Here is a 12,390-nt window from a genome sequence, read left to right as displayed (position 1 = left end):
GCTCCTGGGCCTTTAGGCCCCTCTGTCTGCTCGTCCATGTTATCCCGCCTTCAAAGTTCAGTTTTCTCATGGATTCTTAGAAAAAAATATCCAAGTCGTCTGCTAGATGGGTAACATTGCCAAAGACCTTGGGCATAACTGGGAAGTCTACCCACACATGCCCCTCTCTCCCGCAGTATCACCTCGGGGTTCTCCCCAGGTCTCGTGGAGCGCCCCCTCCACCTTCCTCCTGAGGCAGCGTGGCAAGGGCTGCAGGCAGCCCCTACCAGCTGCTTACATCGGGATTCTTACAGCTAAGATACCACACTGTTCTTTACCTGTTTCTTCTTAGGGTAATATGGCATTAACACCTTTTCACGTCCTTAAATATCTCCTACATTTAAAAAAAAATTTTGTTTATTTATTTATTTATGGCTATGTTGGGTCTTCGCTTCTGTGCGAGGGCTTTCTCTAATTGTGGCAAGTGGGAGCCACTCTTCATCGCCGTGCGCGGGCCTCTCACTATCGCGGTCTCTCTTGTTGTGGAGCACAGGCTCCAGACGCGCAGGCTCAGTAATTGTGGCTCACGGGCCCAGTTGCTCCGCGGCACGTGGGATTTTCCCAGACCAGGGCTCGAACCCGTGTCCCCTGCATCGGCAGGCAGATTCTCAACCACTGCGCCACCAGGGAAGCCCTCTCCTGCATTTTGAATGACAGCAATGTATCCATTACTATAAGCTTATGGAACTTTTCCTATAGTATAGGACATATGCAGGGTTTCCAGCCAGTATCTTTATATGTAAGCCTTATAAATCTTTGTGTGTCCCTAATTATTTCCTTGAAACAAATTCCTAAAAGTGAAATTGCAGGGTCAATGGCAACGCATGTGTTTAAGGATTTTTTTATATTAATTGCCAAGTTGTCTTCTGAAGGGCACCAATCCCTTGCACCATAGCCAACATTAAAAACAAATCTTCCAGGACTTCCCTGGTGGCGCAGTGGTTAAGAATCCGCCCGCTAATGCAGGGGACATGGGTTCGAACCCTGGTCCGGGAAGATCCCACATGCCACGGAGCAACTAAGCCCGTGTGCCACAACTACTGAGCCTGCGCTCTAAAGCCCGCGAGCCACAACTCCTGAGCCCATGTGCTGCAACTACTGAAGCCCACGTGCCTAGAGCCCGTGCTCCGCAACGAGAAGCCACCGCAATGGGAAGCCCGCACACCACAACGAAGAGTAGCCCCCGCTCGCCTCAACTAGAGAAAGCCCGCGCAGCAACGAAGACCCAACGCAGCCATTCATTAATTAATTAATTTTAAAAATTCCAAAAAACAAGTATTCTGTTGTCCTTCCCCCATTCCAACGAGTAAGAAAGCAAAACCGAGGACTTAGATCAGGTCGGTAGCCGGAAAACGGGTGGAGCTCTTAAAAGAGCATGATTTTAGCTGGGTTAGTAGAAATATAGGGCCCAGAACAATTCCGGTAGCGTCCAGTGCCCTCCGTGCTGTCACCCACCCCTCCAATATTTCGTTCTGTTCTGGCCACAGGGTGTTCAGAGATGCTCGTAAGTTCGAGTCGGTCCAGATGATGGTGACTCAGATGGGCAGGAGGCTGGAAACAGCATCCAATGAGAGCACTTAAAATAAAATGGATGTTTTTACGGCGGGCCGAGAAGGGCGAAGTGGGATCGTGATGCCCAAATATTTGAAAAGGTGCCACAGAAGACGCGCTCTTCGTTTTCCTTTTATTTGAGACTCTGGAGAGTGGAAGTTGCAGGGTAGCAGCATTGTTGTAGAAGGGAACCAAGGCCTGGCTTCATGTGAGGGGTTTAGTGGGGAGATTTTCACACGTGCATCCCTGGGGCCTTCTGCCTCCAGCGTTGAAGAGAGGCCCCACGCCCTCCATCCAGACTGCACTGGGCCGGGGCGGGGCGGGGGGGCGGGTGCGCTGGGGAAGGAGTGGGACCTGCATTGTGACGCTGCTCTTTGGTGCTTGGTTGCAGTCCCACCCACTTCAGAGTGAGTTGTCATCCGCAGTGGGAGGAACACGGCTTTGGGAAGAGAGAGACGTGCGTTTGACTTGTGGTTCCATCTTTTTTTTTTTTTTTTTTTAATATTTATTTGGCTGCACCGGGTCTTACTTGTGGCACACGGGATCTTCGTTGCCACGTGAGGGATGTTTTTAGTTGAGGCTCTCAGCTGCGGCGTGTGGGATCTAGTTCCCTGACCAGGGATTGAACCCAGGTCCCCTGCGTTGGGAGTGCGGAGTCTTAACCACTGGACCACAAGGGAAGTCCCATGGTTCCATCATTTTAGTTTAACTTCCAAGTCTCACTTGCCCAGTTAGTACAATGGAAACAGTAGTGGTCACATGTACTTTGCAGGGTGTTGCTGTACTCCGTTCGGTCTGTATGCAGCGCCTGTCCTGTGGGCGCTGGTTAGCGACGCCCTCTTTCTGTCCTCCTGCCTTTCAAGTATCAGCCCCAATTCTACGTAGTAGGTTCACTCTGATATTTTTATTAATATTTGGGATGAAAAACCATGTACAACAAACTAAATTTATTGTGTTTAGACACTATCACACATAGAGGCAGAGAGAGGAGTTTCTATTTAAAATTTGAAAAAGAAGTATGTATAGGAAGATTCCATCATTTCAAGGCAGGTGTAGATCTCATAATGCAAATCAGACTCTTCCATGGTGGGTTTTAGTTATTTTGACAGCACAAAGAATTTTAAATAAGTTGAGTATTTACCCTATAGCGTCTGATTTTTTTCTTATATTTTCTTCTAACTAGCTTTTAATCACTCCTTTGAATTTTCTATTTTTTCATCCTTAGAAATGAGTTGTGTAGGATCCCTTATTTCAGGAGACAGTTTCTCACAGGTGAACAAGCCTGTCACACCAGCTATCCAGTGACAAATAATAAAGTATTATTTACATATCTTTGTTACTGAAATGGATATATTCGTCTGTAATCCCGGCCTCGCCCTGGTCTTCTCTGTTTTGGTGTAGCATTATGACCTCCTAGAGGAAGAATATGAGGAATTTTTTTCCTTTTAAGCATAGTAAAATTACATTCAATCTGAGATCAGCTGAGAGGCTCCACTAAATCGGAGAGCTTTGTCCTGTGATTTAGAATTCATTCTCTTTCCCTCCTCAGCCCCTTTCCCGGAAGAGGCTCGCTGTTTCACACAGGCTAGCTTTCAGTTTGTTCAAGCCGTCCTTCCCGGGGAGGACTTGAGTGAAGATCTGCAGGCTGGCTGTGCTGCCCCGTCCCCTGGCTGGAGGGACCCCAACATCGGGGCCCTCCCTGCCCCTCGTGCACCTGTGGGTGTGGACAACAAGGCTGCCCTCGGCGGGTGTGTCAGCAGAGGGTCCTGGTCCCCCAAAGGACTGTCACACCTGAGCGGTCTCTAATCTGAAGACCACGTGTGTCTTGGTGTTGCCATATGTTCTGTGGGGTTAATCCTCTGAACGTTCATTTTCATAGATTTACATCGTTTCTTTAAATATGAGGTTTAGTAAAAATGAAAATTTTAAGAGAGAGACGATGGTGTTTGGAAATGTTTAAACTTATTTTAAAGTTAATTGAACAAGTCGTCCAAAGGCAAGCAGTTTCTTGAACATAAAAGCGTCTTTTCTAAGAGGTAATTGGAGGATTGGGTATTAGGAGCCTAGAATGAGCTTTCCCACGGCAGTGATGTCCTGAGTGGCACCTAGGACCCTGCGTGAGCCAGCCTTGCCCTGAACCCACAGGGCACAGAGCTGGGGCCCCCGACCTCTGCGCCCTGTGCAGGCTCCATGGACCATGCGTGGTGGTGATTCCCGGCTGGCCTCTGCTCCAGGGATGCTGTGCTGTTCTGCAGTCTGGTTAAGAGGGGCAGAAGGGGAAATCCCAAAACTCCACTAGGAAGCAAACGATTCTGGAAAGACAGATGTAACTCAGGGCCTGGTGGGTGGATAAGGGGGGAGAAGAGACTCTGGGTTCCAGAAAGTGCGTGCAAAGGCTTGTGAGGGGCAGCAGGGGTGACAGAGGAAGAACGTTAGTGGCCAAGTAAGTCGGAGATGGGAAGGGAAGAAAAGAAGAATTGCTGGGCCAGGGAGCTGCAGGTGGTGAGGGCGGGGCGGCCAGCGGACAGGTGTGTGTCCCGCGGAGGGGACCACGGCAGGAGTGGCAGGAAGCCGTCTTCCCAGCCCCCACCTTTCTCCTGGTCCTGGCGCTTTTCTCCCAGAGGCAGCTACCCCGGGCCCCGGCTTCTCCCTGCCTCTGGACGCTGTGTGTCTGGGCTGGAGGGCCGGAGCGGCTGCACCGCGCCCTTTCCTGCTGCCCGCCTGGACGGCTCGGGGCCGCTGGGTGAGGAGCTCCCATCAGAGACCAGATGAGCAGAAGAGGAGGCCAGAGTGACCGCGGGGCCCTGGGTCTCTGGGTGCATCCACAGAACTATCGGAGGCTGTATGGGATGCCGAGGTCGGACGTGGGCTTTGCAGGGTGTGGTTTTAAACAGTCATTAAACGTGTGCTGTGCGGCGGGTTCCAGCCCTGTCAGCTCTGGAGAAGCAGAGAACTGGGGGTGGTTGGTCCCCGAGCAGGTGACCGTGCGGGGGAGGTGCTTGGGGCCAGCAGGGGGGGGCAGAGGGTGGGGTGACAGGCTGAGTCGTCGTCCAGCCCGCCCCACCCCCACCCCCTCCCCCGGCAGGAGGCAGAGGAAGCCGAGCTGATCTCCGGCCTCTCCATCTAGACCTTGATGTCCAGACTGGAAAGCCTGCAGCGATTCTGTTAGGAGAATATTGAAGGCTGAGCGGCTGAAGAGACCTCAGATGCTTTAAATGAATGCGTCTCCGAGTCCAGACCGTAAACAGACAGGGCACGTGGTTCCTGGGGACCGCTGAGCGGGTGAGGTGCCGGCAGAGCAGGGCAAACAGCAGTTGGAGGTGAGCCTCGCCAGGATTTTGGGTTAGTTATTAGATGGAGGAGCGGTAAACCCTGTGAGGCCCTGCGACGATAGGTGTGTGAGAAAACCGTTGTGAGGATGGAGCAGCGTGTGAGGAAGGCCCTGGGGAGGGGCTGCAGCTGGGGATGCCAGGGAGGCTTCCTGGAGGAGGTGGCCGCCCTGGGAGGCTGCTGGCAGCTGGCAGAGCGGAGTAAGTGCGTTAAAACCAAACAGCCCTGGGCTTCCCTGGTGGTGCAGTGGTTGAGAGTCCGCCTGCCGATGCGGGGGACACGGGTTCGTTCCCCGGTCCGGGAGGATCCCTCATGCCGCGGAGCGGCTGGGCCTGTGAGCCATGGCCACTGAGCCTGCGCGTCCGGAGCCTGTGCTCCGCAACGGGAGAGGCCACAGCAGTGAGAGGCCCACGTACTGCAAAAAAAACCCCCAAAAAACAAAAACCAAACAGCCCTGCCTTCTAGTGTCGCAGTTTCGCCTGGGCTCTGCGTGGATGGTGGGTCGGGGAGGGTTTAGTAAGAGCTCACAGGCCTCGCCCCGTGGAGGGCCGAGGGGCGAGGCTGGCCAGAATGGTGATCAGATCTCTGTCATTAACGTTCACAGAGCCAGAGGTCCTGTCCCTGGGGCCCGGGTTCTGCGGTGGCTCCTGGCTAAGGGGACGGGAGGCCGGCTTGAGAGGGCGCCATTTAGAAAAAGCCTGTAAACCAGTGGAAGGAGGTCTAGGGCCCACGTCCAGCGCGTTCGAGAACAGTCCTCAGGTGTGGGTATCAGCAGCGGGAGACCACGTGTGGGAGCCGGGACTTCTTCCGAGAGATGCGCTTCCCCACGATAAGCCCGGGCCGCGGGCAAAGCAGGAGGCTGGTCCTTGCCCGTCAGGAGCCCCTTCCTGACTCTGGGAGAAATGGAGCCACAGGGCCATCAGGGGACGATCTTGGCCTCGAAGGGTGGTTGGCGGGGGGGACTTGGGCGGCCACGGGTGTCTGTGGAAGGGGCTGGGAGGCTGCCTTAGGGCTGTCAGTGGGGCGGGGGGTGCCAGCCTGATGGAACCATCAGGAAGCCTCACCTTCGTACAGAACCAGAGGTGTCAACACTCAGGGTCACACAGTCCCTCTTTCAGCTTCACAGACCACGTCTAGGAAGGCCTGTCTTCGGGAAATGAATCTCCTCGCAAAGACCTTCAGGGCCTAGTGTAAGAAGCGAGCGGTTTCCACAGCCCTCCTCAGGGTGGAGGTCCCTTCCTCCCCTCCTGTTGTTTCAGCACCTGTTCTCTTTTCCTGTCATCTCGGTGATGAAGCTGGCTTCTGTCTTCTCATGAGAAGTTTCATATCTGGGGCGTATTTTCCATCCACTGCTTCTGCTTAGCCAAGTCCATTTTCACTAGATTTTCGTGTATTTTTTGGAAACTCTTATTCTAATGCTCTTTCTAAGATTTTAAAGAGGTGATAAAAATACAAGACGTTTTATAAGTGTCGTTTTTAAAAAAGTCACTATATTCAGACGCGGTATCTACTGTTTTGATGGTTTCTCTCCAGCCTCTGACTTGCTGCTTCCCTTCCCGCCTGGGGTTGGACCCAGGCATACATTCCCTCTGAGAACCCTGCTCTCGCTGCTTTTTCCTGACTCTGCTCCAACCCTAGCAATTCTGTGTAAATAACTGAGATCTATAATGGTTCTTTAGCCCGGTGGGTCTGACCCATTATTAGACTGTGGAGCCAGTTTTATGAGTCACACCCACATAAAACAATAGAATATTATGTGTTCACATGTAGCGAGGGGAAAACCTTCGTTTCAGCTGTGTGTGCGTTTACAGCATGACGTCCGGGCCACGATGTGAGATGTATGTCATAGTCGAACATTTTTGAAAGTCCCTGCTGTGCTCTAACATATCACTAAGCTATAAAGTCATTTATAATCTGTCTCCAGTAAAATGGTGTGTGCCTTGGGAAATTAACTGTCACCGGGTCAGGCAGGGCCCCCAGGAGTGCTATAGAGAATGTCATGTCAGAGGGCAGGGGTCACTGTGGGGTGCCTCTGCTGGGGGGTGCATTTCTGGGAGGTTGAAGAAAGATGTGTTTCTGTGAAGTCACGGAGGGCTTCTTCTCCACTGCATTGCTGGCTGCTGAGCTATCAGCTCAGATGCTCCTTCCCCAGGAGGCTCCCCCTCCCGGCACCCCCTTTCCGTCCAGACCGGGCTCCTCTGTTAGGTGCTTCCGTAGAACTAACTACAGTCCTCACCATCTGAGCACTTAGCTCAGGCTTCAGTGGTGCAGTTTTACCATGGTCATTATCTTCTTGTCTATTGCAGCCCCCCGCAGTCTCCCAGAGCGTGACCGCCACAGGTGGGCATCAGCTCTGTGTTTGCTGTTGTACCCGCAGGAGCCAATGAGATACCTAGCGTGTGGTCGACACTTAGTACACAACAATGGCTTGGGGCTGAGGCAGGGAAAACCCCAGCCCCAGAGCGGATTGACATGAGGCATCCATGAAACCCCGTGCCGCCTTATTGCAGAAAGGGGTCGGGGGTCTGATGGCACAAAGAGATTGAAGGTCCAGGAGCTCGGCAGAGGCCTTACCCCCCACCCCCACACACAGACCCCGACGACCAGCCCTCTTCCTGCTGACCCCAGTTCTCCACGCGAGAAGCAGAACTAGAGACGAGCATCTCTTGGGTGACGGTCCTTCCTCTGGCCTTGGATGGGGCGACGTAGTTCCAAGTTCTTTGTGGCAGTGAAGAGTTTTCAGGCCATTAAACAAATCCGCGGGAGCCGCTCATCTGGATTCCGTGGTCGGCGCAGCTGGGGTGGATTCTGGCCGAGGTTCCTGCTTCACGTAGCCTGTGAGGGGTGAGGTCATGCAGTGAGAAGGGTTTGGTGTGCTGAGCACGGGGTGAAGGCAGAGAGGTGGGGAGAGTGGATGATCCATCGGTATCTCTAGGGATGTCAGCGTGGAAAACGTGTGCTGGAAACATTTCATCTTAGATGGAAGAGAATGCGGCAAGCGGGCCAGCTCCCGTAGCCAGACCTTTATCAGGGGCACGGGATCAGCCCGTAGCCTGGGAGCTCGTGGGTTTTGGAATTGCTTTCCTATTTGAGAGGCTGGACCTTTGTGACCCTGAGCATCATTTCCATGGCAACCAGCTGTGATGAGATGGGGGTTTTGACCTCGCAGGACAGTTGTAACAAGAAAGCGGATGGGCTTTGAGATAGAAAGTTTCCTTACGACCTGGAACAAATCGCAGGTGACTTGGATCTCAATTTCCTCATCTCGGAAATAGAGAAAGGAACATGGCATTCTTTTGATGGTGTGCGGAGGGGCCTTTGCTGGGCAAGCACGCCTGTAGGTACACACGCTAGTGTCACGACTCACTGTTGATCTTAACCAAACGCCCAGCATCTGACGCGCTGCAGAAGGGGCCCTGCCCCACCCTGGGGCCTTGGTGCTGTGGCTCCCGTGCTCTTCCCCAGGGCTACAGGGCCACCCTCCCTCGTGAGGGCATCTCTCAGTCAGACCAGCCCTTGCAGAACAGCAGCCCCCAGCTGCCCGCCCCTTGGCCTCCTGTTTCTCTGTTTCGTCACGGCACTGTGACCACTAGAGCGTTACCACTTCAAGGGGACAGGGGTTGTTCTTACTGTTTTTCTTTCCCTTTCTTTTTTTTTTATCTTTTAATTTGGTTTGAGTTTGCACATCTACTGAATTGGCATATTAAATCCTCGTGAAAAATCTTTTTTCATTTTATGTATTTATTTATTTTTAGGAAACTTAAGTTTTAAAGAATGAATAACTTGCCCAAGGTCATAGAGGTAGCAAGTGATAAACAGATTTCAACCCTGGGTGGGGCAGGTGGACAGTTAAGTCCCAGCTCTGTTTGGTCTCGAGTCGCTCTTTCCTCCCGCTGTTCTCCCTCTGAGTATCGGTGCATTTGCTCGTCTCTCTGCCTTCTCACGCCCGGGCTTGTCCAGGCTCACCCCACCGCGCAGTGCCCTTCCCTCCAGATCCCAGGCTACACCAGCACTGCCCCTACCCAACCCTGGCACAAACTTCCCGGCCAGTGCGTGTTCTTGGAGAACCCTGTGCTGGGTCCTGGAGCCGCAACAGCTAATCCAGGCAGTGGAGTCAAGGTAACGTATGTGTGGCCAGCCCAGACTACATCGGTGTCCGTCCCCTCCTGCTGAGGACATGAGTGTGATCAGGGTGAGCATGCCAGGGTGTGAGCATTCCAGGCCATGTGTGTCCCAGGACATGAGTGTGCAAGGATGTGACCATGCAGGATATGTGTACCAGGGTGTGAATGTGATCAGGGTGAGTGTGCCAGGGTGTGAGCATTCCAGGGCATGTGTGTCCCAGGACATGAGTGTACAAGGATGTGACCGTGTAGGGGGTGTGTGCCAGGGCGTGAGTGTGCCAGGGTGTGAATGTGCTAAAATGTGAGGCTGCCAGGGCGTGTGTGTCCCAGGACGTCAGTGTGCCAGAAAAGGCTTCACGTACCATGTCAAGGGGTCGATGTGGCAGTGGCTGCAGGAAGTACCTCTGAGGAGGTCTCTCCGGGGTTGTTTTGGTGTCCTGTTCTTTGGGGGTGTTATTTTTGTGTAAACACTTATTTTGTGCCGCCTGGTGTCACACGATGGGGTGCCTTACTTTCATTTGTTCCGGATCTTTGTCACCGTGTCTGAGGTGCTTTTTGGCATTACTGTAATCCCTGGAAAGGTGGGACAAGCAGAGCGTATCTCCTTTTGTACGGAGTGTCAGTGATGCCATTCTCAGGGATACTTTGATTGGCGTAGAATTCTGTTCAGGGACAAATACTCGAAGTCTTGGTTTTAACTTTCACGCTGCAAACTGTTGCCAGTTTACAGGCATGATGCTGCCTGCTCTCAGGTGGTTTGCTGGTTAGAACTGCCAGCAGCGGCAGCCCTGGCGCTGTTCCTTGAAGTCGCACTGACGCGTGGCCTTGGGGCCGAGCACTCTGCTCCCTCGTGCCCTCGTCCCACACCCTGTGCTCTGCTCCTTGCAGGGAAAGTGCGATGGCGGGACTTTAACCAGGAGGCTTACGTTGGCGGGACGATGGTCCGCTCCGGGCAGGACCCCTATGCCCGCAACAAGTTCAACCAAGTGGAGAGCGATAAGCTGCAGATGGACAGAGCCGTCCCCGACACCAGGCATGACCAGTAAGTGTCAGCCCGCGGCCAGGCGCCACCCTGGCCACTTCCTACCTCACAGTGAGTAGCTTCCCCCGGGATGCTCCTTTTTTCTGTTGCTCTGCAAAACAGCATGTGCCGTGTCTTTATGGGGCCGGAAAACTAGGAAAATTCCGAGGCACATGGTAAAGGAACTTCACCCGCAGGATGTGAAAGGGCTCCTTCGGGCCAGGTTCCAGTCCTCACGACGCGCCCGGCATGTCCAGAGGCCGCAGGCTGCTGGTCAGAGCATGAGAGTCACCGAGGGAAAGTGGTGTGACTGCCCTCCTCTGTACTGGTCCCTCGTTGTTTTTAAAATCCATTCACAAAATAGTTTTGCATCGTTCACAAGCTCAATGGGAGGAAGTGCTAAAGTCTTGCTTACTGGGAAGCTTTCGTTGGGAATGTTCTAGAGACCAGAAAGGGGAAAGAAACAGCCCCGCAGGGTCGATGTTAAACTAAGCAGAACTCAGAGGCGGGGGCCCGGGGCCACCTCCCCACTTGGAGTGCTGGGGCTGGTGGGAGGCTCTGCTCTATGTCCTTCCCTAGATTCCTCGGGGACCTGGGGGTTCTCGGGCCTGCAGACGCTCAAATGTGCATCTGTCACCACTGACTAGGAAAGTGATAGCATGACCCTCACTGCCACTCTGTACCTCTGAACCTTGCTGGTAACGATCTTTGATTGGGAGGCGTCCACAGTGGGGTCCTTAGACGGTTAGTCTTGTCGTATTAAAAAACAAGGAGCCGCATTTGGAGGGCAGCTGTTGCCCTGGGTGCCGCTAGGCCTTCCTGCACACCTGGCTACTTGTAGAGCCCTTCATCCATCACATAAAGGTACGTGGATGCCACGTCCACCGCAACTGAGACGCTGCACTCGGGTCCCAGGATTCCAGCCAGAGAAGCCTCCCCTGCTCTGGCGGATGGGGAGGTGACGGGGTGGCAGGAGGTGAGGGGGCAGCACTGCCCTTGGACAGTCTGCTCCAGTCCAGCGCGTTCAGGGCACCCGGGTGACGGAAGTCCAGGTGAGTCCTGAGCTGGAGGCATCTGGGCAGGAGGCCAGCAACTGGGCCGTGACAGGCAGCCCTGGTCCCCCAGAGGGCCAGCCGGGTCCCATTTCTCTGGGTGTGAGTTCCCGGGAATGAGGGGCAGGTGAGCTGAAGAGAGACAAGAGCGACCAAGCTCCCCGTGAACACGTGTTGACGCTTGGCTTTGTTTTCTAAGTTAGATAGCACGCCTTGAAAGAGGATTTTCCTCTCGTGCTTTCAGGGGAACTTCGTAACCGTGTAAGCACCACCTAACCACACAAGCGCTGTCTCCCTGCCCTTACCAAGCTTTTGGGGGGGTGTAGTCAGCTCTGTGTACCCAGAACAGCTCACAGGTGTGTGGAATTACAGTTCTTTCAGACTCAGGATGTGTGTGTGTGTGTGTGTGTGTGTGTGTGAGAGAGAGAGAGAGATATAATATGTGAAACATATGATTGATAATATAAACATATATATTGCACATGATACTAAGAATCTCATCATTTTTCTGAATCCAGCCCAGAAGATTGTCTTTGCTTAATATTCCCTGTAACCCATTAATTTATATTTAAGGCAGCTTTGCTCGGCCCCTGTGCCAGGCTGCTGCTTCAAGTCAGCCCGGGTAACTGGTAAACACCCATGTGGAATAGGGGTTGCTGAGCAGGGGTCCAGGGACCGCGCGGGCTCCGGGAGAGTCCTGAAGCCGCCTGCACGTCACGGGAGGGTCTCAGACGCACGCGTACCCGCCACCCTCATCCCCAGGCTCGTGGGCCCACCACAGCCAGTCTGTGCCAGCCGCTCCCCGCAGCTCATGGACGGGACACGAAGGTTGTCCTTGCTGCACGGAGAGCAATGTCCATAACTTGCCTGGTGGTGACGAGCAATGGCTGAAGGCCACAAAGGGCCAGCGCGGCTTTTCAGAGGGGCTTGGCCTAAACTCAGGAGCGGGTTCAGGTTCTAGCAGAATCTAGCTCAAAAACCGTGCCTGGGGCTCCCCTGGTGGCGCAGTGGTTGAGCGTCCGCCTGCCGATGCAGGGGACGCGGGTTCGTGCCCCGGTCTGGGAAGATCCCACATGTCGCGGAGCGGCTGGGCCCGTGAGCCATGGCCGCTGAGCCTGCGCGTCCGGAGCCTGTGCTCCGCAACGGGAGAGACCACAACAGTGAGAGGCCTGTGTACCGCAAAAACAAACAAACAAACAAACAAAAATCGTACCTGGCGACTGGAATTGACCTCTTTGAATTACATCTCCGTGAGATGGTGTGGGTTTCACCT

General features: G+C 53.8%; 1 protein-coding gene across 2 annotated transcripts in view; it reads left to right on the top strand.

The window, feature by feature from the left end:
• Window positions 1-12,390, top strand: part of GALNT2 (polypeptide N-acetylgalactosaminyltransferase 2) — a 180,064-nt gene that overhangs the window by 106,431 nt on the left and 61,243 nt on the right. For both annotated transcript variants that reach the window (XM_067711127.1, XM_067711128.1), the window contains exon 3: window positions 9,933-10,086. In XM_067711127.1, the coding sequence (XP_067567228.1) occupies window positions 9,933-10,086 (154 nt within the window). The remainder of the gene's footprint in view (window positions 1-9,932; window positions 10,087-12,390) is intronic.

Source organism: Pseudorca crassidens, chromosome 16 (genome assembly GCF_039906515.1).
Source record: "Pseudorca crassidens isolate mPseCra1 chromosome 16, mPseCra1.hap1, whole genome shotgun sequence".
In the NCBI taxonomy this organism is placed as follows: domain Eukaryota; kingdom Metazoa; phylum Chordata; class Mammalia; order Artiodactyla; family Delphinidae; genus Pseudorca; species Pseudorca crassidens.
The sequence above is the reverse complement of the archived record's forward strand: the minus strand, read 5'-3'. Positions and strand labels throughout refer to the sequence as shown.